Here is a 14,928-nt window from a genome sequence, read left to right on the forward strand (position 1 = left end):
GGGCTGGCATCTGTTTGCAAGTGGACCCTGTGCTCCTCTCCTACAAGCTGTAGCAGAAAGAGTTTTAAATGTTCCTGTACAATCAGTTACTGGCTTGTTATCAGGGCTCAGTCTCCCCCAGGCTGTCTGTAGACAGCAGGAATTTCTCACCGGCAATCAGAGTAACGCAGGGTCTCACAAGCCCCTGACCAACAGAGATGCTAGGGAAGAACCTTAAGGAAAGGTGAAACGGTGCCCGCAACAGGTGCTCTCCTTTAGGAACAGCTCCGTGGCCTCCGTATCCCACAAGGCGGTCTCCTCAGACCTCAAAGGGCACGGGAGTCACCTTGGCGGTCTTGTCTGAATTCGGGTGTCGGTCAGACGGGCTGGGACAGAAACTGTGCATTGTAACAAGCCCCTGGTCATGCCAGGGCTGCTGGTGTTCAGTTCCAGAGCACACCCCCGTGACCCCTGAGTGAGTCAGGATGTGTGTGTGTGTGTGTGTGTGTGTGTGTGAGAGAGAGAGAGAGAGAGAGAGAGAGAGAGAAGGGAAAGAATCCAGAAGCACATTTTCTCCTGCAGGTACACAGAGAGAAAAGGCGGGCAGCCGCACAGGTTCTTAGTCCATTTATTGCTGCCCTTTGCCGGACTCCCCAGCATTCAGAGTGACCGCAGATTCCCGTGGGCACTCGCAGGCGGGTGGGCTTCTCCCCTGAGCCGGCCCCGAAGCAAAGCCCGCGGTGAGTCCGCAGGGAAGGACACCGAGCTCAAGGACTCTGGGCACCAAGGCTGGCCTCTCCGACTTTTCCTGCCTTCTCACCCCATCCTCCCCCCTCGGAGAAAGCAGTAACTGTCTCTGAATCATGCCGATCTGAACGCCACAGGCATGGTGGAAAGCTTGGGTAATCGAGGCAGAAATATTGAGAGGGTGCGAAAAACCAGACTTCGGTATCGAGGCTAGGGGTTTGACTGATTTCTCCACCCACCGTAAAGATGATCCTGATACAGAAGCTTCCTCGGAGCCCCTTGCGTTTGTGTGGGAGACAGAAGGTGGGGGTGCTCGTACCCTCTGCTCCAAGTTGAATTAGCCCCTCGGAGGAACTCTGGATGGCCTCGTGGGAAGAGTTCGAATGGATAGTCCAGTCCTGGCTGGTGCGACTTCATCTTTATTTCCTTTGACAGAAACTGCGCGTGGCATGAGGCAGTGTGGGTGTCCTCAGAGGTAGCTACCTAAGTTTGCATACTTCCTGGCTGACAGAGCACTCCTGCCCGTGCCTTGGGGCCAGGGTGGTGAGGGGCAGTGGGAGGAGTAACCAAGTTTCACTTCCTTGCTGCTTGGAGACTCACAGCCACAGCGGGTTTCTCTCTCAGAGGAGAAGAGAGTGAGGAGCAGGAGGGCCCATCTCTCTCTCTCTCTCTCTCTCTCTCTCTCTCTCTCTCTCTCTCTCCCTCTCTCACACGCGCGCTCTCTCTCTCTCGCTGCCTCTTCCCGTCGTAGCACCTGGCAGGGGCTCAGCGGTCGTGAGGCGCGCGAATGGGCAGAGCAGAATCCCTAGAAGGGAAGATGAGCGCCCAGGATCCTTCAGATCTGTGGAGCAGATCAGATGGAGAAGCTGAGCTGCTCCAGGACTTGGGGTAAGAAAGCAGGTCTTCTTTTCACAGTACTGCTCTGGTGAGCGTTGACTCCCAACCGCCACCCAGATGCTCGCTTTGGTTGATTTTCTTTAGCACCCTGCCATCTCGGGCTTCGCTGCCTTCCACTTCACTCATCTGTGAAGGCATCCTCCTGCTTGGGGCCAATTGCATTTTAAAAGCATACAGTGTTTTCCCAGGTGTGAAAACATGTTAAGTGGAGAAAAGGGGACGAAAATCAAACGTTGGGCATTCTTTGGGACTAGGGACAGAATCGAGGTGTGTGAGTTGGTGTTGCTTGTTTTCCTGGATATGAATCTGGTTGATGAATAAAAGCGCTGTTCAAACACTTGAGGCTCTAAGCTATTGACAGTAAGAGGGCTGTCTTGCCAGTAAGATAAGCAGAAAGCCTAGCCTGCTGCATGGGAGAGGGACTTTCTCAAAACGAAAGAATGAGGAAGTGTCTGCACTGTCCCATCTGGGTTTCTCTCTCCTGACACCGCGTTTGCGAGCTCTTGTTTGTATACACATCGGTAGGCACCACTTGGAGCCTTTTAAATACTAAGGAGGCCGGAGGAGGATAACATTTCTGCCTCAAGCAGGTTTTAAGTTTAGGTAGGTGGAGTCATCGTAGTCCTGTCTTTAGGAAGGGACCAGATGAGACAACCCATCGGGGTATTTAATAAAAGAAGCAAGTATTACACAAGACAGGTGTAGGGGGTTTCCTAGAGAAACTGGACCTTTACCCTGAAGCACCAGAAATATCCTAACGAGGCTGGTTTTGACACCTGTGCTTCACAAGCGACAAGACCAGAGCCTCTTCATAAACAGGACTATCTCCACAGCAACCCACTGACCTAGAAACTGTGATCTCCATCTTACAAAGGAAGAAAATGGCACCAAAGGGGTTGAAAAACTTGCCCATGTCACACATCAACAAATGGCAAAGCTGGGATTTCAACCTGCAAAAGCCTATGTTCTTTGCCAGAGAAAAACTAAAACGGGGATGAAATCTCTGCATTAAGATGGCAGAGATTGTAGCTTTTGGTGTCGTATTACTGTAAAAGTTCTCAATAAAGTCCTGTCTTCAGATTTTAAAATGGAGGTCTCAGAATTGAACTCCACTTTCACAAGGTAAACCAGAAATAACAGCTAGAATTTTCTATAAAGTCAACTCCCCTTACTGGGAATTCAGAGTTCTAGGATACCACCGTTCTTCTAGGTTGAATCTCCAAAGAGAGAGGGTAAAATGCCCCTGAGCATCCAAATGGGTGTCACGGAGTCCAGGCTAGACCCTTGGGCTCTCACTTATAGCCTTGTTAAATTATTAAGGTATAATTCTTTACATGCTTCATTATCAATATTCCCAGCCCATGATCAGCAGGAAGCCCCAAAGGAGAAGAGAAACAAAGGAGGTATTCAATTCTGGTTCTTTAATTAAACCATCCTGAGCCCACAGGTAACGTTGTCACCTCCTTGGATGACAAGGATGAGCTAGATGATGTCTCTTCTCTCCACCATATGCCCGTAACAGGAAGCGACTATGGGTAAAACCCGCAAGGAAAACAGAATTGTGCCTTCCCTCTGTGGTCAAAGAATGGACGTCCAGTACAACCTAGAAACACCCAAAACAGGTGCATTTATGTCCAGACTTCTGTATTTCAGAAGGCTGGGAAATTTACTATACATTTGGGGATGGTTTCCATAATAACAGACAAGCTACAATGATCTGGAAAAATTGCTCTACGGTGCAGGTTCTCAACCTTAGCTGTGCACTAGTGTCACACAAGAGTTTTTAAAAATTCCTGTCCAGGCCACATGCCAGACAAATGACATTAGTATCTTGGGAGTGAGCGTTTTCTTGTTACACTCCCCAAGTGATTCTGGGGAGAGACCAAGGTTGGGAGTCACTGCATAGAATATAAATCCATCAGAAGTGCTGAAAAAAATGTGGCTTTATTTTTCATTTATTGGGTATGTCCCTGAATCTTAAAGCCATTAATAAATGTTGACATTTTGTTTGTTGGTTTGGAAGCAGTTTACTTAACAATTTTATTGAGGTGTACTTTACAGATAAAACTCACTCATTTCAAGTGTACAAATCCACAATTTCTAGTGACTTTAAAGAGTGGTTCAAACGTCACTGTAAATCAATTTTAGAACATTTTCATCCCCCCGATAAGAGCTTTCAGTTCAGCATAGTTGTTTTAAGTATACTCAATGGGGTGCTGAGAAACCACTTGGACGAGTGGTGATTTCTAGAGTCTGCTTATTTCCTTGGTATAAATACTGATACCATGGGCAATTTCAAGCTGCGGAAGGTTTAACAACCTACCTGTAAAATTCCTGAAAATTTAGTAATGGACTTGAGCAAGTATTACTTGCCCCACCGGGACATTGCTGACATACCTTTTGCAGGTGATAATATCTGAGAATACTTGAAAATGACTGGTTGCCCCTGGCAGAATTCTGAACATAAATGAAACTTTTTCTTTGAAAATTTGTCACTGGTTAGGTGCAATCTGTACCAAACCTTCAGCTTAATTCAGTTTTTAAAAAGCGCCATAAAAACAAAATGATTTCATGTAATTGATAAATAATAGGTGGCTGGTTTTAATGACTTAATTTTAAAATTATTTTAAATATATTACTTGAGTTGTTAGGTAGATTCCGATGTTTGTATTTTGGGTGGATATAAACAGATAATGTGGTGGTTAGAGAGATATCATACATCCTTGTTCTTTGGTCTCTATTTTTATTCTGGCTTGGGAATATGTAAGGTTTTGAAAATTAAACCCTGAGCTGTAGCAAATTAATTCATCACTTGCCTTTCTAGGACACACATGGCTTACTCAGAGCATCAGTTTATTCTTTTCTAAAGTACCTAAGTCAAACAACTCAGATGCATTTCTGAGTCTCATTTATAAACCCTCAATCTAAAAACACTTATTTTCTGGGGTGCCTGGGTGGCTCAGTAGGTTAAACGTCTGGCTTTGGCTCAGGTCATGATCCCAGGGTCCTGGGATCAAGCTCCACCTTGGGCTCCCTGCTCAGCAGGGAGTCCGCTTCTCTCTCCCCCGGTGGGGGGGGGGGGATGCACGAGCACTCTCTCTCTCTCTCTCTCTCAAATAAATAAATAAAATCTTTTTTAAAAATTAAAAAAATAAAAACATTTATTTTCTTTGATCCTAAATGTATTAATGTGTCCAAAGCAAAGGAGAAATAAAACCATCTGTGATTGTTGCTCAGCTTCACCAAAACTTTGGTGGGATGGGACTGGGGGAGGAGGTGGACTGTGGGGAAGAACGCAGGGGCAAAGCGTGCGGGGACTGGTCAGTGATAAGGAAGAGGTGGGCTGGGGACAGTCAGGTTGTTTTTTGCTTTCAAAATGAAGCAATGGGGAAATGAAACAAGTAGTGAATGCTAGACAGGTCCCCTAAATAAAAAAACTAGTTCTAAAACTGCTAGTTAGTTGATAATTTAAACTTCCAGCTGTTCTTTGATTATAACAAAGGTTCCAACAAGACAGTGTAATAACTAACTAACTAACTAACTAACTAACTAACTAACTAAAGTCTCTAATTCCTCTATCCTGTACATATAAGAGAAGGTTAGAATAGATCAGCGGTCAGCAAGTTTTTTTTGTAAAATACCAGATAATAAATTTTCCAGCTTTGCAGGCTTTATGATTTCGGCCACAAGTACTCACATCTGCCACTGACATGCAAAAACAGCCATAGATAACACAGAAATAAATGACCATGACAGTGGGTTCAGACAAAATGTTATTTGTGGACACTGAAATTTGAATTTCATATTATTTTCATGAGTGACAAAATATTCTATTTTTTTCCATAGCCATTTAAAAATGTAAAACCATTCTTGTTTCTTAGTCTATACAAAAACTTGTACCCTGGCAGGAAATACAAAGACTTGTACCCTGGCAGGAGTTGGCCCTAAAGGTGGTGGTTTGCTGACTCAGGGAACAGATGATCATAACCAAAATGAGTCCTCATTATGAAGCAGGCAGACATTTTGCATACACTAGCTCCGGTCTTCAGAAGGTACTGGCATTCCAACTTCATATACAAGGAGACTCACTAGCAGAAAAATCAGGTTGCCTGTAGTCCCAGGGTATCTGTTGTGATAATTCACTATTTACTGACCACATACTATGTGCTAGCACCATGCCATTTACGCCCATTATGTCACTAAGCTTTCCCAGTACTTTCAGTGTGGTATGATTACACCCATTTCATAGAGACAGAGAGTGAGCTCAGAGAGGTTCGGTGAACCGTGCAGCTCACTCATAGTGGTGCAGCTGAGGGACACACCTGCGAGCCTACCCCAAAGCTGATGCTCTTACACTGATCGGAGAAGCTATATGCTCTAATAATGGCAACTAGTAATTATTGGATGTCACTATGTGCCAGGCACTATTTTAAGCCCTTTGCGTGTATCATTTATTAAGTTCACATGTCACTGTGAGATAGATACTATTACTGAATCATCTCCATTTATAAATGAGAAAAGTGGGTGCCTGGGTGGCTCAGTTGGTTAAGTGTCTGCCTTCGGCTCAGGTCATGATCCCAGGATCCTGGGATGGAGTCCCACATCAGACTTCTTGATAAGCGGGGAGCCTGCTTTTCCCTCTCCCTCTGCCTGCCGCTCCCCCTGCTGTGCTCTCTCTCTCTGGGGCCCACATGCCTATCCACTAATGCAACTTGCTAATTCTCATCACACTTGTCTCTTATTATATTAGCACTATTTGTTAGTACTAGTATGAACTTAGAGACAAAAAGAAAGTTTTGTGATTACTACAACCAAGAAATGTTATCATAAAGACATTATTCTTTCATGTTCTTCACATAATATGCATGCTCATGCACACAAAGCCAGGCCAATACCCTAATTAAGCAAAACTTTATTGAATTTTTTGTAGATTCCATTTTTCAGAGCTAGACAAACAGAATAGGCTAAGAAAAGTGTAGTAAGGTCAAAGTTTTGCTTTTGTTTTGTTTGTTTGTAGAGAGAAAGAGTGAGTGGGTGGGGAGGGGCAGAGGGAGAGGGGGAGGAAGAATCCTAAGCAGGCTCCACGCCCAGCACAGAGCCTGATGGGGGCTCCATCTCACAACCGTGAGATCACGAACCGAGCCGAAATCAAGAGTAGGAGGCTCAAAAAACTGAGCCACCCAGGTGCCCCTAAAGTCAACGTTTTAAAGGAATCTGTTTACAGAGCTGTGATACCAAGTAGAGCAATAAAGCTTGTTCGTCTTCTTTTTTTTTTTTTTTTAATTCAGTTGAGACACAGAGATACAGAGAGAGAGAGAGAGCATGAGCAGAGAGAGAGGCAGAGGGAGAGGGAGAAGCAGGCTCCCTGCTGAGCCAGGAGCCCAATGTGGGGTTCGATCCCAGGACCCTTCGATCATGACCTGAGCCGAGGCAGACGCTTAACCATCTGAGCCGCCCAGGCGCCCCAAGCTTGTTCCTCTTCTTTGCACAACTCCATAATCTTGGATTCTAAAAATGGAAGGTGATTCTCCTGTGGCTGTGTGAGAGTATGTAACTGGTGTGAAGTTCAATCTCTCCTTGACTCAAATGAATTTCCTCTTCGGTTGTTGTGTTTTCTGTTCCTCTGTGGGTGATGGTGACTTCCTTCTACTTACATGTGGAAATCTGTCCACAAATGTTCTCCACATAGAATGGGGTCACTTTGTTTCATTCATTCATTCTTCCATCCATTCACAGATCCAGCTGTTGAATGATGACAAGGCAGTGTGGGGACACTGAAATGAAGAAGAAATGGCTGTCCCCTCAAAGAGTTTATGGCACAGAGGACAGAGAATGCACACACACACGTGTAGTTAGAATGCAGGGTGGAGGGGCTGAGGGCCATGAGTATGTCTAGACAAAGCACACAGCATAGGGCAGCAAAGAAGAAGATCACTGGTTGTGGACAATATGGCTTTGGAACTGATAGGTGTTTGTCAGTTGATGTCAGAAAAGATGACATTTGCTAAAGAGAAAATGGCATGAGTAAAGGGAAAGTGGCAAAACACAGGAGTATTCAGAAAATCTAAGAAGCCCATATGACTCAGAGTCTCTCATCCCAGGGACCCAGTGGTTGGTTCTGGGCTCTACCTCTCAGAGTCCCCACTGACAGCCTCATTGTCTGAGAAACGTCCACCTGCCTTTCCTCTTCTAGTTTCTAGTGTCATAGCCATAGGCTTAGCCTTAAAAAAAAAAAAAAAAAAAAAAAGCCTGCATTAATTTCTTGTTTCTTCCAACTCCTATAGAGGATAAATTCCTATTCAGAGCCCACAGGCTCTGACTCCTTCTCCTTGAAAGGGACCTGTCTAATAGCAGCACAACCCACCTGGTGGACTCTTTAACCGTGTTGCTCCCTCACCTCCAGAGTCTCTGTAGTCATATGTTCTCCCTGCCCACCTGCCCACTAGAGCCTGCCCCCATTATCTGTTTTCAGACCTTTTTGTTTAAAAATATTGATAACTTTAGGGGTGCCTGGGTGGCTCAGTTGGTTAAGCATTGGACTTTTGATTTCGGCTCAGGTCATGATCTCAGGGTCGTGGGGTCAAGCCCCACGTCAGGCTCTGCACTCAGCGAGGAGTCTGCTTGTCCCTTTTCCTCTGCCTTCCGCCCATCTACCACCGCGCTCTCGCGCTCTCAGATAAATAAATAAATCTTTTAAAAAAATTTATAACTTAAAAAATTTATAACTTTAAAAACATAAGAGCAACAAGTTAATTTGTTTTGACAGAAATATGGTTAAGTAAGGGAATGTCACTTTTTTGAGACACATGCTAAACTACTTAAAGTGTCATGATATCTATAATTAACTTTTAAAATGTTCCTGCAAAAATATATAAAGAATATATGGCAAAAGTTTGAAAATTATTCTACCTAAAATATGGGTATTATTTAAATATGTGTATTACTTTTTCTATTATTTATGCTATTTTTCTACTTTCTGAAGTTATTCACAGTAAACAGTTAAAAATAATAATCATATGTATTAATTATTGAAAATTTGGGAAATAAAAGCACCCAAAAAGTCAGCCGTGTACAACCACCCAGAATGACATATTGTTCAACTTGTCTCCAGTCTTTTATTTATTTATTTATTTTTAAAGATTTTATTTATGTATTTGAGAGAGAGAGAGCATGAGAGGGGTGAGGGTCAGAGGGAGAAGCAGACTCCCTGCTGAGCAGGGAGCCCAATGCCCGACTCGATCCTGGGACCCCAGGATCATGACCTGAGCCAAAGGCAGTCGCTTAACCAACTGAGCCACCCAGGCACCCGTCTCCAGTCTTTTAAAAATATTTTTCTGTAAATATACACACGCGCGCGCGTGTGCGCGCGCGCGCGCACTCAGATTGAATTGTGGCCATACCATGTATATACTTTTTCTCTTACTTTCTGGTAGGATTTTTCCACCATATACTTTTTAGTCTGTGTCAAAGCATGTTCTGGATCTTTTTTCCCAGGTCAGCCTGTTTCCATCTATTAAAGTTTAGATATGTAGGTTGGTACAAATTCCAGAAGGCTTTACATGGATTAAGAGTTTGGGCCTTGGTCAAACTCCATTTGACAATATGGACTTATTGAATGCTTATAGGAATGTGGAATTACATGGTCATCATGTTTTGTTTTTAGATTAATCTGGTGGATTAATCTGGTAGTTGACCATGATAGGTAGCAACGGGACCAGAGCCAAAAAAGCTAATTGGTCAGGGACTTTACAGCCTGTGAATAAGAAACTAGAGTGATGACCTGGGAGTAGCAAGAAAGGAACAGAGGTGGAAACCAGTCATTCCACTTTGCGAAGCACAGTTAGTGATTCACATCCAAATAAGGAGTTCTGCTTTTGTATGGTTTTTCAAAATAACGTCAGAGGAATTTTGGAAACCTTAATGTCACAAGGGTCTTTTAATTCATCCTTTGTTTACTTTACCACTATCCATTTCTAGAGTTGTCTGGGGTTCATCGTTTTGCTTGTAGGGTTCTGACTCACCACCAGTAGAGTCTATGTTTTGGGTTTGATTCTCCAAATAATAGAACCATTTTGCAAATGTCAACCCTAAAGCACGAAGAGGTTTGTCCACTTGCTCTAAGTTGAGTATAGTAAACTCCTTTTCATGGCGAGCTCCTTAGGGGCAGGAATGTAGCTTCTTCATCTTTGTCTGCTCTACCCCAGCCCATCACTTGGCAAAGAGCAGCTGTCTGAAGGTTTGAGGTGCCCCAAGTTGAGTCAAAGGCAAGACCAGAATTTAAGGTCCTTGACTTTAGCCCTCTACCACACCAACCCTGATGACATATTTGCATTTATTATCCTCAGACTCACTCTGCCCCCTTATGCCCAAAAGTTTTTACTGGTGGGATAAATCAACACTGGTGAGAGGCCTCATCTGAACCACACAACCCAGAGGAGATAACTAATAAAAGGATCTATCTGTATTTTTTTCATCCTCCAAAGTTTGGGGCTCTTTCCCCTAGCTGTAGCTTGCTGAAAGTGGCCCTCTCTGTCTCCTGTAGCAGCCCGAAATGGTAGCTGGCCAGCAGCGACTACAGCCCAAGGAAAATGACCCAGGAGCAGCATTTTATGCAGTACAGACGACAAGAGTAATGAGAACAAGTGCAGAGTCAAGCTTGATTCCACTCGGGAATAAGCCCTCCTGAGAAAATCTCCGGTGTGGGTCTCTGCCCAGCCATTCCAGGCCTCTGCAAGTTCTTGTCCATGAAATAGTTTTACCAGTGTGTCTCTGAGCTTTGGCTCCTGGTCCAAATCCAACAGTCGCTAAGCCCCAACCCCTGGGGGACCAATAACACTCTTGTAGTCTTGAGACCATTCCTGCCCCGTGGTGGCTGACCTGAGGACCAGACTGAAGGACCTGTGCTGGAATGATATGCAAGTTGCCCCCCTTCTCCCCTTCACAGTTCATGGCATGGCCCCTCTGGTCTCTGCAAGTCCTTGTCTGCATGTCCTGGTGTGTCGACCCACCTACGAGTCAGGCTCTGCAGGTATCTATGTGTCTGTGTCCTTTTCTCTTTGGTTTCTCTGCCTCAGTCTCCTCCATACCCTGGGTCCCTCTGTTTCGTGTGCCCTAAGCCACTGCCCTGTGTGCTTCTGCTATCTGGGTGAGCCACTGTGCCTTTCTAACTGGCTCTGAGTTTTGCCGCTCTGTCTTCTGTCTCTCTGTCCACAGTCCTTCCCTTTTGTGTCTCTGACTCTTTGTGCCCATCTATGTCTCTGAAGATCTGAGTCTCTGCCTCTGTCTCTGTGTGTCTTCCATCTCTCAGAATTGCTTGCCTCATTCCTCGGACTCCTTCGAGAACAGGTTTGCCCTGATCTCCAACTCCCACAGAATTCTCTGCGGTTCCTTTCCGCACTGTTTTCCTTTAGCTGAGCCTTGACTCCCACCCCCCCAAAAAAACCCAACAAACCTTGGGGCCCACCCTCAGTTCCTCATTTGACCGGCTAGCCAGAGCCCTGCCTCTGTCATCGCTCAGATATGTTTCTTAATGCCTGGGGCAGCTGGCCTCACCATTTAGCTCTGCTGTTACCACATGTAAATGTGGGCATTCAGAATGGCAATATGAAAAGCCACAGACCAGCGGGTTCCATGACAGAAACCTCCTTATTGGAAGGACTGTGATGAGCTGATCTTCTGCCTAACCTCAGCAACACATTTAATGGCTTTCTTAGGCCTCATTTGAATGTTCAAAAACTTTGCAAGGCCTGTTTGGTTCTCCCGCTTGGACAGGGTCCATTGCTGGTCAATTTTTCCATTGATCATGGAAAAATAAGCTCACATCTGTGAATAAGGGACTTCATGTATTTATGTGGACAACACTGTCTTAGCTTAGATATTGTCATGACTTTAGTATAATATAAATTGCAGTACTGATAGCTCTTGAGCTGACAAGGTTTTTCCTTACCCTAAACCCATGATTTCTGATGGCATAGAGGGCCAAGAGCTTTATTTTTCACAAAAAGTCATAGTATTTAGCACCAGCCATAGGACCAAATGAATGTGAAGGAAATCAGCCTCCGAGCAAGCCTGCAGAATGACTCAAGTGCTAAGGACAGATTAACCCAAGTTAAGATTGCTTGGAGTAGGCCTGCTTTATCATTTCATCTTATGTTCTATCACCATTGTGTTCAGAAGGATTCTGAGGCCAAGTATATAGCCTTGGGAAGAAAGAAAACAGATCAATTAGTGATATTATCCATGGCCTTTAAAAAGGGGAATGGAGTCATCTGTTATGCATTTGCTGTCTTTGGTCTAGAGGGTAGAAAGGGTGTGTCCATGTCATTCAAAAGTGAGAATAATTTTTTTTAAGATTTTACTTATTTATTTGAGAGAGAGAGAATGAGAGATAGAGAGCACGAGAGGGAAGAGGGTCAGAGTGAGAAGCAGACTCCCTGCTGAGCAGGGAGCCCGATGTGGGACTCGATCCCGGGACTCCAGGATCATGGCCTGAGCCGAAGGCAGTCGCTTAACCAGCTGAGCCACCCAGGCTCCCCAAAAGTGAGAATAATTTTGAAAATGAAGAAAAAAGAGAAAATTCTCTAAAGAGGGTTTGTATTAGCTATTCAACTCCAAGGACTTTCAGCTACTGTCACACAATCAGGAGTCTCTGTTCTTGCTTTATATTGAAATCTGTGTTCTCTTTATAACCCTGATGGGACCAAATGTAGGTTCTGTGTCACTTCTCTTTGCCAGGAAGGGGAAGAATAAGTCATTAAATACATGAATAATCTGTAGATGTGGATTACTAAGAAATTTTTCACCAAGAAATATATAGTCTAAATGGGTGTGTGGCTCATGTTTTAACTTGCAAGATCACTTCCTGTGTCCACTTGTTCTTCCAGTGTTATTTTGCATTACTCCTCAGTTTAAAGCCTCTGTTTCAACTAGGCATTCTGTTCCCTATATATGCCATGCATGTGTTAATCACAGTGCCTTTGCTTATGCCATTTCTCCCATTGAAATTACCTGTTCTCTCACTACTTAATGAAACCTATATTTATTCCTGAAGCTCCAATTCATGATCTTCCTCCTCCACGAAGCTTTCCCTGACATGCCAGCCCCCTGGAAACTCCCCCTCCTACACCATTTACTGTCCATATTACTAACATTGCAGCTATTGGGGAAATTTCTGACCATGTTAGCCTACAAATCCTTCTCTTTTCCTCCCCATTGGTACTTTAAAGCCACTTAGTACTTTCTTTACCCTCAGTGTACTCTTCTTTAGATGAGACACACTGTGAACTCAAACCATCAAAGTTACTGAAACAAATTAAAGTTTTTAGGACCAACAGTCCTTGACCTCTGTGCTTCTGAAACTCTAAACTGCCTTAGCAATTGTCTGGGACTCTTGATAAAAACAAATTACAGTTCAACAGGTGTAGGGGGCCTGAGAATGTACATTTCTAACAAGATTGCCAGGCACTGAGTTGCATTGTTTTTCAAACACCAGGTGCATCTCATTAGTGTCCATAAAGTCAGTTTAGTGGGTCACAATCAATGTTTGTCAAAAATAAGTGGAGAAAAGAAAATAGTAAATAGTAAGTATCCTGTGGAAGAGTAGTGTTATTGTTTCCTATAATATTCTGGAGTGTGTGTGTGTGTGTGTGTGTGTGTGTGTGTGTAGAGAGAGAAATAAAAATGCATTTTATACTGATTTAAAAAGTTTGAAAGCCTCTCCTTTAAAGGATAGAGCAAAATGAAATATCAATTTATATCAATGGATTAAGTTAAGGCAATAAAACCCAATGGGATAAAAACTATGAAGACTCCAATATGCCGGAGCAATTTCCCGGAAGGTTCTAGCACAAAGGGGCACTGCACTGGAATGGGAGAAGGGGCTGACTTGAGGACCATCCTGCTGGAGCTAGCTGGTCTGCCTTTCTCTGTGGTTGAGCTCGCTTCCTGTACCTAACTGAGAGGCAACGATGAAAATTCTTTAGTGGGTGGGTGTTTCCTAATTTGTTACTATATAATGGAAGGGATAATACCACTGTTTCCTTCAAGGTCAACTGCTGGTTTTGGTAATCTCATAAACCCAGTGCAAATATTCTTTTGAAGCTTGATGAGTCTTTGCTCTGTTACCTGCATTAGCCTTGAGACTTATTTATAGCAATGTGTGGGCTTTGGGGAAAAAGAAGAATATAACATTGCTTGAATGTATGTTATAAATAGTAGTTTCTTGCTCTTTTTCACTTCTTCAGAAAAAATGAGACCAAAAGAATTTTTTTTAATTTTTTGTTTCAGGAAGATGAACCTTATTCCAAAGTATTCCCATACCTAGCACAATACCTAGCATATCTTATCTAGCATAAGATATAAGATTTGCTATTTATAATATGTTTTATATTTAGCAAATCTTGTATCTTGTTCTCTTCTGCAAAAGTTAAAGAATCATAAAAATAGTTTGTAAAAGGGCGCCTGGGTGGCTCGGTCAGTTAAGTGTCTGCCCTCAGCTGGGGTCATGATCCTGAGATCCTGGGATCAAGCCCTCAAGGGGGTTTCCTAGTCAGCAGGGAGTCTGCTTCTCCCTTTCCCTCTGCCCCTCCCCCTGCTTGTGCTCTCTCTGTCTCTGTCTCTCTTAAATGAATAAATAAAATCTAAAAAAAAAAAGTTTGTAAAAGAAGACAGTGTTCCAATATATGAAAACAACAGGGTTTTGTTACGGTAGCATGGTTATTAGTCACCTTGACTGCTGAGAAAACTAAAGTTGCTATTTGTGTGGGGTCACATAGTTCACAAGTAGGAAGTTGGAGCAAAAGAGGGAGCTAAGGAAATGACCAGAGACAAAGGCACGCATGGTCTCTTCTCAACAGAACTCTCACTGACGCTCCAAGCTACATAGACGTTAGTGATAAACATTCGCTGCTTATTCGCATTTCTTTTCAGTTGGCATTTCCCTGTTGTAAAAAGGCTTCTTACTGCACTTAATTCTAAAAGCATCAGCTTCCTAATGCAGGGGAAGACGTGACAGGACAGCAGAGGAAAATGACTGACTTGGGAGTTTTAATCAACAAACAGTAGGTGCAGTGTGAATCCCCAGCATGACGCAGTTGTCAAGAAACTAATGCAATCTTGGGTCGCTTTACTGTATACCTAGCAGCTAGAATAAGGGGGATCCTTTGAGGCTTAGTTTTCCACATCAGCTCTTACCTTTAAGAGAGGTTTTAAAAATTTGGAGGCTATTCAGAGAAGATAAAGTCTCTGGGTGATAAAGGGACCGAAAGCCTGTCATAAAAAGAGAAGTTGAAGTTGATGGAAAGAGAA

At 43.6% G+C, this 14,928-nt stretch overlaps 1 protein-coding gene across 1 annotated transcript in view; it reads left to right on the plus strand.

The window, feature by feature from the left end:
* The first annotated feature begins 1,328 nt into the window (after positions 1-1,328).
* Positions 1,329-14,928, plus strand: part of DAPP1 (dual adaptor of phosphotyrosine and 3-phosphoinositides 1) — a 50,548-nt gene continuing 36,948 nt past the window's right edge. The window contains exon 1 of the mRNA XM_025873499.2: positions 1,329-1,614. Coding sequence (XP_025729284.1) covers positions 1,514-1,614 — 101 coding nt within the window. The 5' untranslated portion in view covers positions 1,329-1,513. The remainder of the gene's footprint in view (positions 1,615-14,928) is intronic.

This window comes from Callorhinus ursinus, unplaced genomic scaffold, assembly GCF_003265705.2.
Source record: "Callorhinus ursinus isolate GAN/ISIS: 27379988/994484 unplaced genomic scaffold, GSC_fseal_2.0 scaffold4, whole genome shotgun sequence".
In the NCBI taxonomy this organism is placed as follows: Eukaryota; Metazoa; Chordata; class Mammalia; order Carnivora; family Otariidae; genus Callorhinus; species Callorhinus ursinus.